General features: G+C 39.3%; 1 protein-coding gene across 5 annotated transcripts in view; it reads right to left on the reverse strand.

Moving 5' to 3' along the window:
* The window catches only part of TEC (tec protein tyrosine kinase), a 149,096-nt gene that overhangs the window by 28,468 nt on the left and 108,420 nt on the right, over positions 1-12,208 (reverse strand). For all 5 annotated transcript variants that reach the window (XR_001105494.2, XM_012441172.3, XM_012441171.3 and 2 more), the window contains 5 exons: positions 11,080-11,161; positions 9,650-9,778; positions 8,015-8,055; positions 6,894-7,069; positions 2,556-2,621 (listed from right to left, as the gene is read on the reverse strand). Coding sequence is in view for 4 of the 5 variants with exons in the window: in XM_012441172.3 (XP_012296595.2) it covers positions 2,556-2,621; positions 6,894-7,069; positions 8,015-8,055; positions 9,650-9,778; positions 11,080-11,161 (494 nt within the window). In the remaining variant the exon portion in view is untranslated. The remainder of the gene's footprint in view (positions 1-2,555; positions 2,622-6,893; positions 7,070-8,014; positions 8,056-9,649; positions 9,779-11,079; positions 11,162-12,208) is intronic.

Consider the following 12,208-nt stretch of genomic DNA (forward strand, 5'->3'; position numbering starts at 1 on the left):
AAGTTTCTTGGTGAGGATGGGTGAGAGTAAATCACGAAAAGAAGACAAGAGGTAGAAATAAAGGAAAAACATAAACCCAACCAGTTATATATCTTAGCTTGTTCTCTAATTTTGCCCCCAATAAGTCACCCTATGCCACCCACTCAGAGCCTTTATCCTAAACCTTTTCTAGTTCTAGGGGCCCTTTTATTTCAGTCACCTTCTCCCTTTAATTTCTTTCCATCAAGAACATCCTCTTATTAACCATCACAATGAATCCACTTTCTTTCCCAGCACTGGTCTCTCTGACGTTCTCCTCCCTACTCTGGTAACGGGGTATGGAGGAAAGAACTAGGTTACTGACAGCACTGGGAGCTGCAGGCCTGGAAATCCTGAGTTCAGCCCAGTGACAGTCTGCAGCCTGGGATTCCTCCTGGGCCCAAGCAAACAGCAGAACTATTCACTCCACAGCTGGCAGAGGCTTTTGTTTTCTTAAATTCCTGACAACATTTAAGTTGCTGTGATGGTTAATATTGAGTGTCGACTTGATTGGACTGAAGGATGCAAAGTATTGCTCCTGGGTGTGTCTGTGAGGGTTTTGCCAAAGGAGATTAATATTTGAGTCAGTGGACTGGGAGAAGCAGACCCGCCCTCAATCTGGATGGGCATAATCTAATCAGCTGCCACCACAATCAGAATAAAAGCAGGCAGAGGAACGTGGAAAGACTAGACTGGCTTAGTCTTCTGGCCTACATCTTTCTCCTATGCTGGATGCTTTCTGCCCTCGAACACTGGACTCCAAGTTCTTCAGCTTTGGGACTCAGACTACCTTCCTTGCTCCTAGTTTGCAGATGGCCCACTGTGGGACCTCACCTTCTGACCATGAGTCAATACTCCTTAATAAACTCCCCTTTACACAGACATCTATCCTATTAGTTCTGTCCCTCCAGAGAACCCTGACTAACACAGTTGTGTTACAGAATGGGCTGTGACCAAAACAAAACAAAGCAGAATAAAACACAGAGTAGGAAGACAGCAGAACAGGGTTTCCGCCTCCCCACGTGGGAACAGGTTTCCCCTTGGTCATCTACTGGGCATGGCACAAGGTCATGTGGACTCCCTCGCCTCTGTACAGAAGGTGAGGGCACTCCCACGCTGGAGACAGAAGTCCAGAGTTATGTAGAGGAAGAAAATCTCTCAGAAGAGAGAAAATTTCCAAATTAAGGTACATTCAAAACACTCGAGGCCTTGAATCATAAACTTCAGGATTGAACAGTCTCATTTGAAATCACATGAGTCATAAGAAGAGTTCCCATATTTAGATAAGGATTATCTGGCTTCCAAGCATCCTCTTTCCCCAAATTCAATCAGTTCTCAGGGCTATCATTTTAAAACCAGGCCTAAGTTTTCACCTTTTAGCACCTTCCCTAATTCTAAGGATTTTACAATTTTTCCTAAAATCTATTGGACTTAAGAGCAGAAATGCTGCTTTATTTATATATTATTTATACTCCCTCCTATGTCTAAAACTACTTTGAGAGATCACACCCCACTGAGGGCTGTGGCCTTTTGAACTTGTTAACCATTTCCTAGATGTTAAGTTACACTTATGGTACAGCAAGTGACACAAAGAGAAGAACAGCTATTGTTGCTGTTGTTTTTAAGGAAGTGAATGAAGCATCACTACACCACCTCAGAATGACAAGAAAAGAGTTTTTGATGTATATGAGCCTCACATTACAACTTGGCCACACACTGCTAGTGGGCATGTAAATAATACAAGTTATCTAGAAAGCAATTTGACAGCATGTGTCAGGAGCCTTAACGATGATGTTCATATATAGCCTTTAGCCCAGTATATAGCTTTTAGAGATCCAGTGTAAGATAAGAAACAAAAGGTTATCTCATTTTTTTAAATATAGCAAAGGTACCTAAAACAACCTAAACCACACAAATAAGGAAATGATTACATAAATTATTGGACAGCCACATGCCATTTGCCTGGTTATATCCCTAAGGCTGTCCATAATGCTTGATACATGCTAAGACTCAGTAAGTATTTAATAAATTTATGACTAAATGAAATAAAATGTAGCTAGGAAAATATTTTCAAAGAATATTAAAGTGTATGAGGAAATAAGTATGATTCTATCTTTTCAAAAATAGTAAAAAGATTGAAAGGAAATTAATGCTGACAAAGGTCAACTCTGATTGATTTATGAGTAATTTTTTCTTATTAATATTTCCACTCTGGAAACTGTTATGTTCTGAATGAATGGACATGATCTGTATTTCTAGCTAATCTGTGATTTATTTCAAATTGATTCAATTATGCTTATGTAATTTATGTACATAAGCTTATGTAACTCCATTCACACACAGTACCTTTAAAAAATAGGTATTATAGAGATTAATTCTCAGTCTTTTACCACGTCAGACAACTGAATTTTAAAGATATTTTAGCACCCCCTTCAAAGGATCATGAAAGATAACCATTAATATTCAAAATGCCTTACATGATCAGGAAAATGAAAATGTTCTGATTTTCCACACTCACAAAATAAATATTTACTTACTCATATTGATCTAAGTTGTTTGATTTCTTTCCCGTTACATAATTACTTGGGATATATCCTTCATTCCTAGAAAAAATAAAAACACTTTAGGTAAACTAAAATTACTTTACTAGGAGGTTATTAGAAGAAAGAAAGATTATTGCCTTTCTGAAATAAAGCATAATGTTGCTTAAAGCTTATAAGAAAGACTAGCTGATCCCCCCCCGCCAAATTCAGTATCTGTAATTCATTTGACATTTTACAAAGTACTTTCACTTTTGATCCCCTCAAAAATTCTGGTGTAGGCAGGCATTAATGTACCCATTTTCTGGTAGAGAAACTAAACCTGAGAAAGATTATGGAATTTTTTTTTTAAGATCCTAAAGTTAGCCAGTAACAGGGCCAGAACTCAAACTCTGGACTTGTGACTAGGTCCTGTTCTCTTCCAATATTCCACAATACTTCTCCAGAATTCACAATTTTGGTTGTATGTGTTAAAGAAAGCACTACTTCAGAAAAGTCAAAGTGTTGGATTAAAAACACTCATCACTCTAATACCTCAATAGTTTTTATAGAATAGTTTCACAAAGGATAATTCCTGACTTTTGGGTCAGTATCATCTGGGGCACTTGCTAAAACAGCACATTCTTGGGTCATAACCCAATAAATGTGAAAGGAGAAGACCTACGTGAGTCCAAGAAATGTCTGATTTTACCCCAGATGACTTTTACACACATCACAATTTAAGATGCACTCTTCTGTCAACAGGAGCTAAGGTTCTCATATAAGAAATGAAATACACATATAAAATTTAAAAATTGAGTAGAAACCTTATAATCTTACATTTGAGTTTAATGTATTAGTAAGAACTCATAATACACACACACACACACACACACACTAATGTGTGCATACAGGTAGCTCTGTGGCACTGAGAAAGGCCTAGAAGCCATGGCAATCGAGCAGCAATTAGAATCTTAGCATCGCCACTGTCTCTAAACAACATTTGTGACTAAAAGGAACCAGTCCTCCTTAGAAAAATGTCAAACTGTATCTGGGGACAGTGGCTCACACCTGTAATCCCAGCATTTTGGGAGGCCGAGGCAGGCGGATCATTTGAGGTCAATAGTTCAAGACCAGCCGGCCAACATGGTGAAACCCTGTCTCTACTAAAAAATCCAAAAATTAACTTGGCATGGTGGAACATGCCTGTAATCTCAACTATTTGGGAGGCTGAGGCAGAAGAATCACTTGAACCTGGGAGGCGGAGGTTGAAGTGAGCTGAGATGGTGCCACTGCACTCCAGCCTGTGAGACAGAGCGAGACTCCGTCTCAAAAAAAAAAAAGAAAAGAAAAATAGAAAAGAAAAACCAACAGAATCTTCTACCAAAAACAGCTACCATCGACCTAACATTGGCAATTCAAGCAAAAAGAATAATAGTGGCAATGGAATGAAATCAAATATAGAAGTATCCATAATAACACTAAAAAAAACTGTTGGTTATCATTGTTATCACTAGAGAAAGCTCAGTCATCAACTCATGATTCTGAAAATTAGTAGTAGTTTAAGAATCCAAATTTCATCTTTCCTTTCCTTCATAAACGAAATGACCTGGTGGATGAGGCAGTTCTTCTTTAGAAAACTAGCAAATGCAGATGGAATGACAAAATTAGGAAATCACCATTTTGCAATCCGTAATGAAATAACGACTCTAGGAAAGAATCATTAACGAACCCCCAAATCATCAGGGTAAATGCTGATGAAGAACTTTATGACAGAGGAACAAGGCTGACACCTGAACCACTAAGCAATCTTAGCATCATTAAAAGTAGGACAGCCAGAGATCACCTTCTAAAGTGTTCAAGCCTCTAGATCTAGTTGCTAGTTTACAGGAAATACAAGAAACACAGGCATATTAAGTGACACCACAATAAAACAATCCATTTAATCTAGATAATGGCTCATTTTAGTGTTAAATGACCTGGTTTCCTCAATAAATCAAACATGTAGAATAAGAGAAACATAAGAGATATAGTAACCAAAATGCAGTGTGTAGGTCCTGATTTGAACAAACCAACCGTAAAAATAAGTATTAGAGCTAATCAGGGGAAACTGGAATTACATCATTGGTTCCATCCTTAGACCTGGGCCAGAGAAGCTCTTGCTCTGACCCCACACTTTTGAGAGCTCTGCAAAAGCCCATGTTTCCTCTGACCTGTGTTCCCATGCTCCTTTCTGGATTAACTAGGACCCCAAAATTCCCTGCTCATTTCCAAGGTCTGCATGGGTCTTCTTCTGGGTCTATCTTCCAAAAAACAAACTGTGCTGGCTGGTCATGTGCATTCCCTTTCACCAAGGCCGAAGGTGTGGCCATGATGGGGGGTAGCTTTTGCCTTTTGCAAGCCACGCGGAAACAGCATGGGTGTAGGGCTTGGAAGATCCATATGGTACATGAGAGACAGAGCCAGGGCAGGAGGGAAGAAGGAAAAGAGGTAGCCCCCGGAGCCAGCTTTCCATGCACTGTGATATTCTGGCACAGGGCTCTAAATTCAAACCATACCTTTCTTGTCAATATGCAAGAATATTTGTCAAGTTGGAGGAAAAATTCTATTTTATTTTCCAGTTTGTTAGCTTGATTTGTAACTTCTAAATACTTAGATATATGTTATGTGGATTTTCATTTGTACTTTTCCTCCAGGTCCAAAAATATTAAGGGAAAGTCTACAGACAATATTACTTTAAAAACTATTATTAAATATGATAATGACAGGGTGGTGTTTTTTTTTTTAAGTCTTTAGAAGTTAGATTTAGGAGTGAAATGACATGATGACTTGAATTTACTTTTAAATATCCTAGAAAAAAAATGGAAGGATTAGACTGGCAAAATGTTGGTAATTTTTGAAGTCAAGCAACAAGAGATTCCATTATACTATACAGTTTTGAGATGTTTGAAAATTTCTTCAATAAAAATTTTTTTTAAAAAATCAAATACAGCATCTGATAAAGAGAAGCAGTGACAACCTTCCTGTAAACATGGAATAAAAGGTTAAGAGTTGCAAAGAACTTAATAATGCGGCTAAGTGCGGTGGCTCACACCTATAATCCCAGCACTTTGGGAGGCTGAAGCGGGCAGATCATGAAGTCAGGAGATTGAGACCATCCTGGCTAACACGGTGAAACCCCATCTCTACCAAAAATACCAAAAATTAGCTGGGCGTGGTGGCATGCGCCTGTAGTCCCAGCTACTCAGGAGACTGAGGCAGGAGAATCACTTGAACCCAGAAGGCAGAGGTTGCAGTGAGCCAAGATCGTGCCACTGCACTCCAGCTTGAGTGACAGAACGAGACTCCGACTCAAAAAAAAGAAAGAAAGAAATTAATGATGTACAGCAAAACAGCACTCAGATATGTGCCATGCCTAGGAATCAAGCAGAAGAGAAGGACCCTGCCTAAACCAGAAATTTCCACTGCTTCTTCAGAAGTGAATTGAGGAAGAGTGACTTGAAATTGGGGCTGGGGCTGGCAGGTGAGAGGACAGGTGGAAGAAGAGTGTGCTCCAGCAGGACAAAAAGTCCTGCTTTTCTCATCTACTGGAACTCAGAGTATAAATGGGATTGTACCGCAGAAGTAAATATAGGATACAGAGTTTTCTTATGAAGACTGAAATACACTCATTTCCTAGAGTTACCCATATCTGCCCATATATTTATCAATGATAGTGTTGAAAGGACTGTTTTCTTCAAATCCTAAATTATCTTGTACCAAAAAAAAATGCTTGCTGTTTAATTTCCTGCATGTACATATGTATGTATTTTATATATACATGCACAAACACATGCACACACATATAGATACACACACACACATATATATACTCTCACTCCTCCATATATACACATGGAGAGAGAGAGAAAGACAGAAGTCAAGTGAGAATAGGCTTCAGTACACTGTGTATGTGTATGCATACACACATACACACACACACATATACAGATAGAGATTCTAAGAAAAAAATTACAGTAAACTTTCTTAGAAAAATCTAAGATTACATACTTATGGCAAGTAGGAACAAAATATAAAATTTAATTTCAAGGTCAAAATAATCAAATTAAACATGTATCAGATGAGAAAGAGACCAATGCATTTTAACTTTTGAAAAGAATTGATTTATCAATTTGCATTTATTGAGTGACCACTGAGAAAGCGCTGTGTTATTACAAAGTAATAATGTGTCCTTCCATTTATGGCTGGTGAAATCTGTCTCATTACATGATAGTTACAACTCATCCTCTTCTCACTCAACACTTGACTCCCACCCACCCACCCACTGCATGTCACACACAGAGAGGGAATACTTACCCATATTTATCTCTTGCTCTCCACCAATGAATATCATTCTTTTCTAAAATGAGATATTCTTGACCTCTCTCTAATCTGAGATCATGTCCTTCTGTCGCTTGGAAATCATACATGGCTACAACGAGATCTTCACTACTATCTTCTTCTTCCAGTGGAATTGGTGGGGGAGGCCTTCGCTAAACAAGGAAGATAACATTTGAAAATTTAGTCTTGGCGTGGTGGCTCACGCCTGTAATCCCAGCACTTTGGGAGGCCAAGGCAGGCAGATCACAAGGTCAGGAGATTGAGACCATCCTGGCCAACATGGTGAAACCCCGCCTCTACTAAAAATACAAAAATTAGCTGGGCGTGGTGGCACGTGCCTGTAATCCCAGCTACTCAGGAGGCTGAGGCAGGAGAATTGCTGGAACCCAGGAGGCGGAGGTTGCAGTGAGCCAAGATCACGCCACTGCACTCCAGCCTGGCGCCTGGCGACAGAACAAGACTCTGTCTCAAAAAAAAAAAAAATAGAAAGTTTACTCTTCTATTTGAAACTGACCATGAATCAAAATAGTAAATGAGTCATACAGCACCACAGAATGAAGTAGAGACCTCAAGTCTTCTAATATAATCCAATGAACTCTCATGAAGAAGAGTATTATAATCCCTGTTTCACAACTAATGTAACAACGATTTAAGTAACCCATTGAAAGTCACTCATATCAGATCGGGTCTTGACTGGGTCCAAAGTGCATGTTTTCTCCATCACACTCCACTCCTGAAAGGCATATCATTGTATCACTGAAGTCACTTCTTTGCCACACTGTGGTCTTAAGACTGAAATATTTCTCTAAAGTCCCACTCCTCTTAATACAACTATGTAAGTGAAAATAGAGGCAAAATGCCAGATGATAACAGGTTCTCCAATGATAAAATCTCAATACAATTAAACTGGTATTATCTGACACCACAAAAAACTGAAATAAGCTACAGCACATCTGCTTCTGAGACAATCCTAGGGGAAAATGGCATCATGTGAATGAATAAATCACATACTCAATAAACCACAAACACTACCAAAACTTAAGACTTAAAGGCTTAAAATGTGAAGATTTTACTAGCAAAAGTTCAAGACCACCTACCTTCTTTGTTTCTGGTGCTGGAGGTAATGCTTTTCTTATGCCTGAAAATGCCAACGACAAAAACAGGTTAAATCTACCAATGATTGATAAAGATAAGATACTGGTAGTTTTAAGGAAAAGTGGGAATGAATACACAGACAAGCAGCACACTCTGACCAACTCTGGTGTATGCTGCTTGTATCTCTATTCTGGAACAGAATTAAAAACTGTTATACCTGGCTTGTATTTCTGCCTTCCTGAACAGACTATAAATGCCATAGGGATTGAGGCCAGGCCAGTTCTTCGTATTCCCACCACTGCATAAACTGGGCACTCAACAATGTTCATGGAATCAAACAGTACATTGAATCATGACAACACTGAGAAATTAATCAGCTTGGGCAGTCTGTCCCTTCCTCTACAGTCCACAGCCCAAGAGTTTTGGCTGACACACGGTTACCCAAGATAAAGACTATTTCCCAGCTAGGTGTGGCAATGGGACCAAATAATAATTAAAGAACTCCGTGTACAAATGGGGTGTGCCATTTTCAGATGTCATCCCTAAAAGGATTTCCCATGGGCATCCTTGACTCCCTTCTTTCTGCTTCCAGGAAGAGAGAGACTGCTGGAACTGGAGCAACTCCAGGAAGCACTGCAGGAATACCCTACCAGCCCCAGGCACTGCAGGAATACCCTACCAGCCCCAGATCACCCAACTACCACCTCTGGATTATTACATGAAACTAAATAAATTTCTCTCTGGTTTAAGTCACTGTAACTTTTGGGTCTCTTTTTACAGCAGGTCAGGTTGTGCGTTCACTAATACCAAACCTTAAGACATTTAAAAAAAAAAAAGGAAACAAAAACAGGCTTAGAAACTTAGGCCTTCCTCTTAGAACTAAGGGCTGGATGGACTGAGATGGTCATCTGGTCTAGGCTCATGCATAATACAGCTTCCCTGCCAAGTAGTAGCTCTGCTCGTATCCAGAAGCTCTGTCAGTTCTGATGGACCCAGTGAGCATTCTGCATGGCACCACCAGGAAAAGAGAAGTATGCTACACCCAATCATTACTATGGGTGTCTTATTACAGCACTAGCAACTCACAATCTCTGTGTATTTTTAGCTTATGATTAAGGGCCTCCCATTCCCAGGATTTATAAGGGTCTTAGGTGCCAAATTAACCTTAGACATTGTTGTTCATCTCAACATTTACATGTGAGTATCATTATGATATCTTACTGTTCTAGCAGACTGAAGCCACTACTGCTATGCCCCATCAGAATGAGCATGGCCTTAATCAGACTGTGGATGCATTGCTACATGAGGTTTCTAGCTCCGCATCTTGGTTTATTTGTTGAGGAGCATTAAGGCTTTTCAAAGCTGCTGACAGTGCCACATTAAACTCACACTTCCAATGGATTCATTATTAACAAAATTCAATATTGTGATAAAACCTTCCCAAAATAGACTTTTTGATTCCATGAGGAGGTCTCACTGTAACGAAATATAATTTTTCTTACAAAACACACCTACCCTACATTTCCATTGTACTAGAAAGTGTGCTGTACTTAATCAAAACCATGTCACTTTCTTGCCATACTAATAACATGTTCATTCTGAGCACAATATAATTATGAAATAAAATAAATACTTACTACTCTCAAAAAGATTGTATTTTTCACATCCGGGTGCTAATTTTTCAGTTTGTCTACAACACTGATAACTTCCATCTGTCCAGAATTTAGGATGATATTTTATCATAATATTGTTGTTGTTCTTTATTTCTGTAATTCACAAACACAGTAATGATTAGTGAAATACAAAAGTGACTACAGAATGTTTCATAAGTAACACTGTTGATCATTACTTATTCCTTGGATACTATGTTCACTATAAGAATGCCTTTAGAAGGCTGAGCGCAGTGGCTCACGCCTATAATCCCAGCACTTTGGGAGGCCGAGGTGGGTGGATCATGAGGTCAAGAGATCGAGACCATCCTGGTCAACAAGGTGAAACCCCGTCTCTACTAAAAATACAAAAATTAGCTGGGCATGGTGGCGCGCACCTGTAGTCCCAGCTTACTCGGGAGGCTGAGGCAGGAGAATTGCTTGAACCCAGGAGGCGGAGGTTGCGGTGAGCCAAGATCGCGCCATTGCACTCTAGCCTGGGTAACAAGAGCAAAATTCTGTCTCAAAAAAAAAAAAAAAAAGAAAGAATGCCTTTAGATCGTAAGACTCAGCATTCAGAAAAGCTATATAGCGCTCTTCGACCTCTTGTTTTTTGGTGCTGGTGGTGGTGGTGGTGGTGGTGAAGCACCCTTCTTACCAGAAATGACTGCTGTTACACCAATGATGGATAAATGCAAAAATCAATCTGATACCAGTTTATTCTACAGGAGAAGCAATGAGGACTGTGCAGGTTAAACCCTTCATGAATATGCCAATCCATCCATACCAAATATTGACTGCATGGGCAGTTTCTTAGAAAATGCCTGATTTGGGGCCAGGTGTGGTAGCTCATATCTGTAATCCCAGCACTTTGGGAGGCCAAGGTGGGCAGATCACCTGACATCGGGAGTTTGAGATCAGGCTGGCCAACATGGTGAAACCCTGTCTCTACTAAAAATACAAAAATTAGCTGGGCATGGTGGTGGATGCCTATAATCCCAGCTACTCGGGAGGCTGAAGCAGGAGAATCACTTGAACCCAGGAAGTGTAGATTGCAGTGAGCTGAGATTGTGCCACTGTACTCCAGCCTGGATGACAGAGTGAAACTCCGACTCAAAAAAAATGAAAACAAAAACAAATTATGTTATCATAAAAGCTTGTGCTTTATCATCTTCAGATATATTACACATTGAATGAGAGAATGTTTTTTTTAGAAACTAGAAAAAATCAGAATTTAAAAAGGGACGTTATCTTGAATATGCTGGTATCACAACAACAGCATATCCTTGGAGAAACACTTATTGTAGATTAAGAGATTATAAATGCAATAGATATATTAGCTGTATTTCTGTCTTAGTGATACCAATATTTTGTCTCCTAAAATTACACACAAAGTAATACCTCATTGTGAGTTTTACCTTCTTTTAACTTCTTCACCCACAGGTCCCTGCTTTGTGGACTAGGTGCAAAAATGTAAAGTGTGTTAGCATCATGAACAACCTAAAATAAAACAAAAGATGGAACTGGTGAGAAGGATGTAGACACAGCACTTCTGTCTAGCATAGAGCCCTTCGTACTATAGGCACCAATCAACGATTCTCAAATAACTGAATGAAAGTCAGCAACTTCATATCCAGAAAACTCAATTCCTTTCTTACAAAGCACATCTACTTCTTCATTTCTACATTAAGTAGGACACACGTTTTGTAAAGGACCATGTTTTATAGAAGACAAAATATAAAGGCCAGGATACTTCATTAATCTCAGTATTTCTTTCAATCCAATTAACTAAAGTTCCTTAGATAAACTTGGTATAACAGAGATTCAGTATTTCTCTAAATAATATTTTAGATGAACGGGCTACTCTTTCAGCATCACTCATAGCTTCCTTTTGCCACTATCAATAATTGCACTAGCTAATTGGATTAAGCACTGACTACCCCAGCACTGTGCTGTGTGCTTTACAGACATGAACTCAATTAATGCTGCCATCAAGGTACGAGTTTTTCTATTTTATAAATGAGAAAATGAAGGCCTACTGAGGCCCCCGCTCCTGTGTAACTTCAGCAGGCACCACTCACGCAGCGCACCCTGCAGATGCTGTCCCCTGACGTTGTGCTGCCTAACCTGCCCATCGCCATTTGGCTGGTAACCCAGAAAGCCAGAATTCGGACTCCAGAGCCCAACCTTTTAACCACAGTGCCTCATTTAGAGGTAGCCCTTGGTGGGCAATTATGTAGTCTTATTTTTAATATTTCTAATATTAATAATAAGATAACCCCAGGAAACTAACCCAGACATTTTGTCCCTTTATTCTTGATGGTCAGTCACAAGGCGGAAAAACCCAGACTGGCTAAAAAGTAACACATGACTAGAAACCTCCCTTTGTTATGTCCACACCCACTGGATTGAAAACCAAATAGCTCTTTCATTGATAAATGGCTATGTCTGTCCATATTCAATAGATAATTCCTTCTTGTTCATTTAAATCAAAGAAATAGACTCTTTTTTTTAAGAGACAGGGTCTTTCTGTCACCCATGCTGGAT

This window comes from Aotus nancymaae, unplaced genomic scaffold, assembly GCF_030222135.1.
Source record: "Aotus nancymaae isolate 86718 unplaced genomic scaffold, 86718_ANA_hifiasm-v0.15.2.pri h1tg000006l, whole genome shotgun sequence".
Classification (NCBI taxonomy): domain Eukaryota; kingdom Metazoa; phylum Chordata; class Mammalia; order Primates; family Aotidae; genus Aotus; species Aotus nancymaae.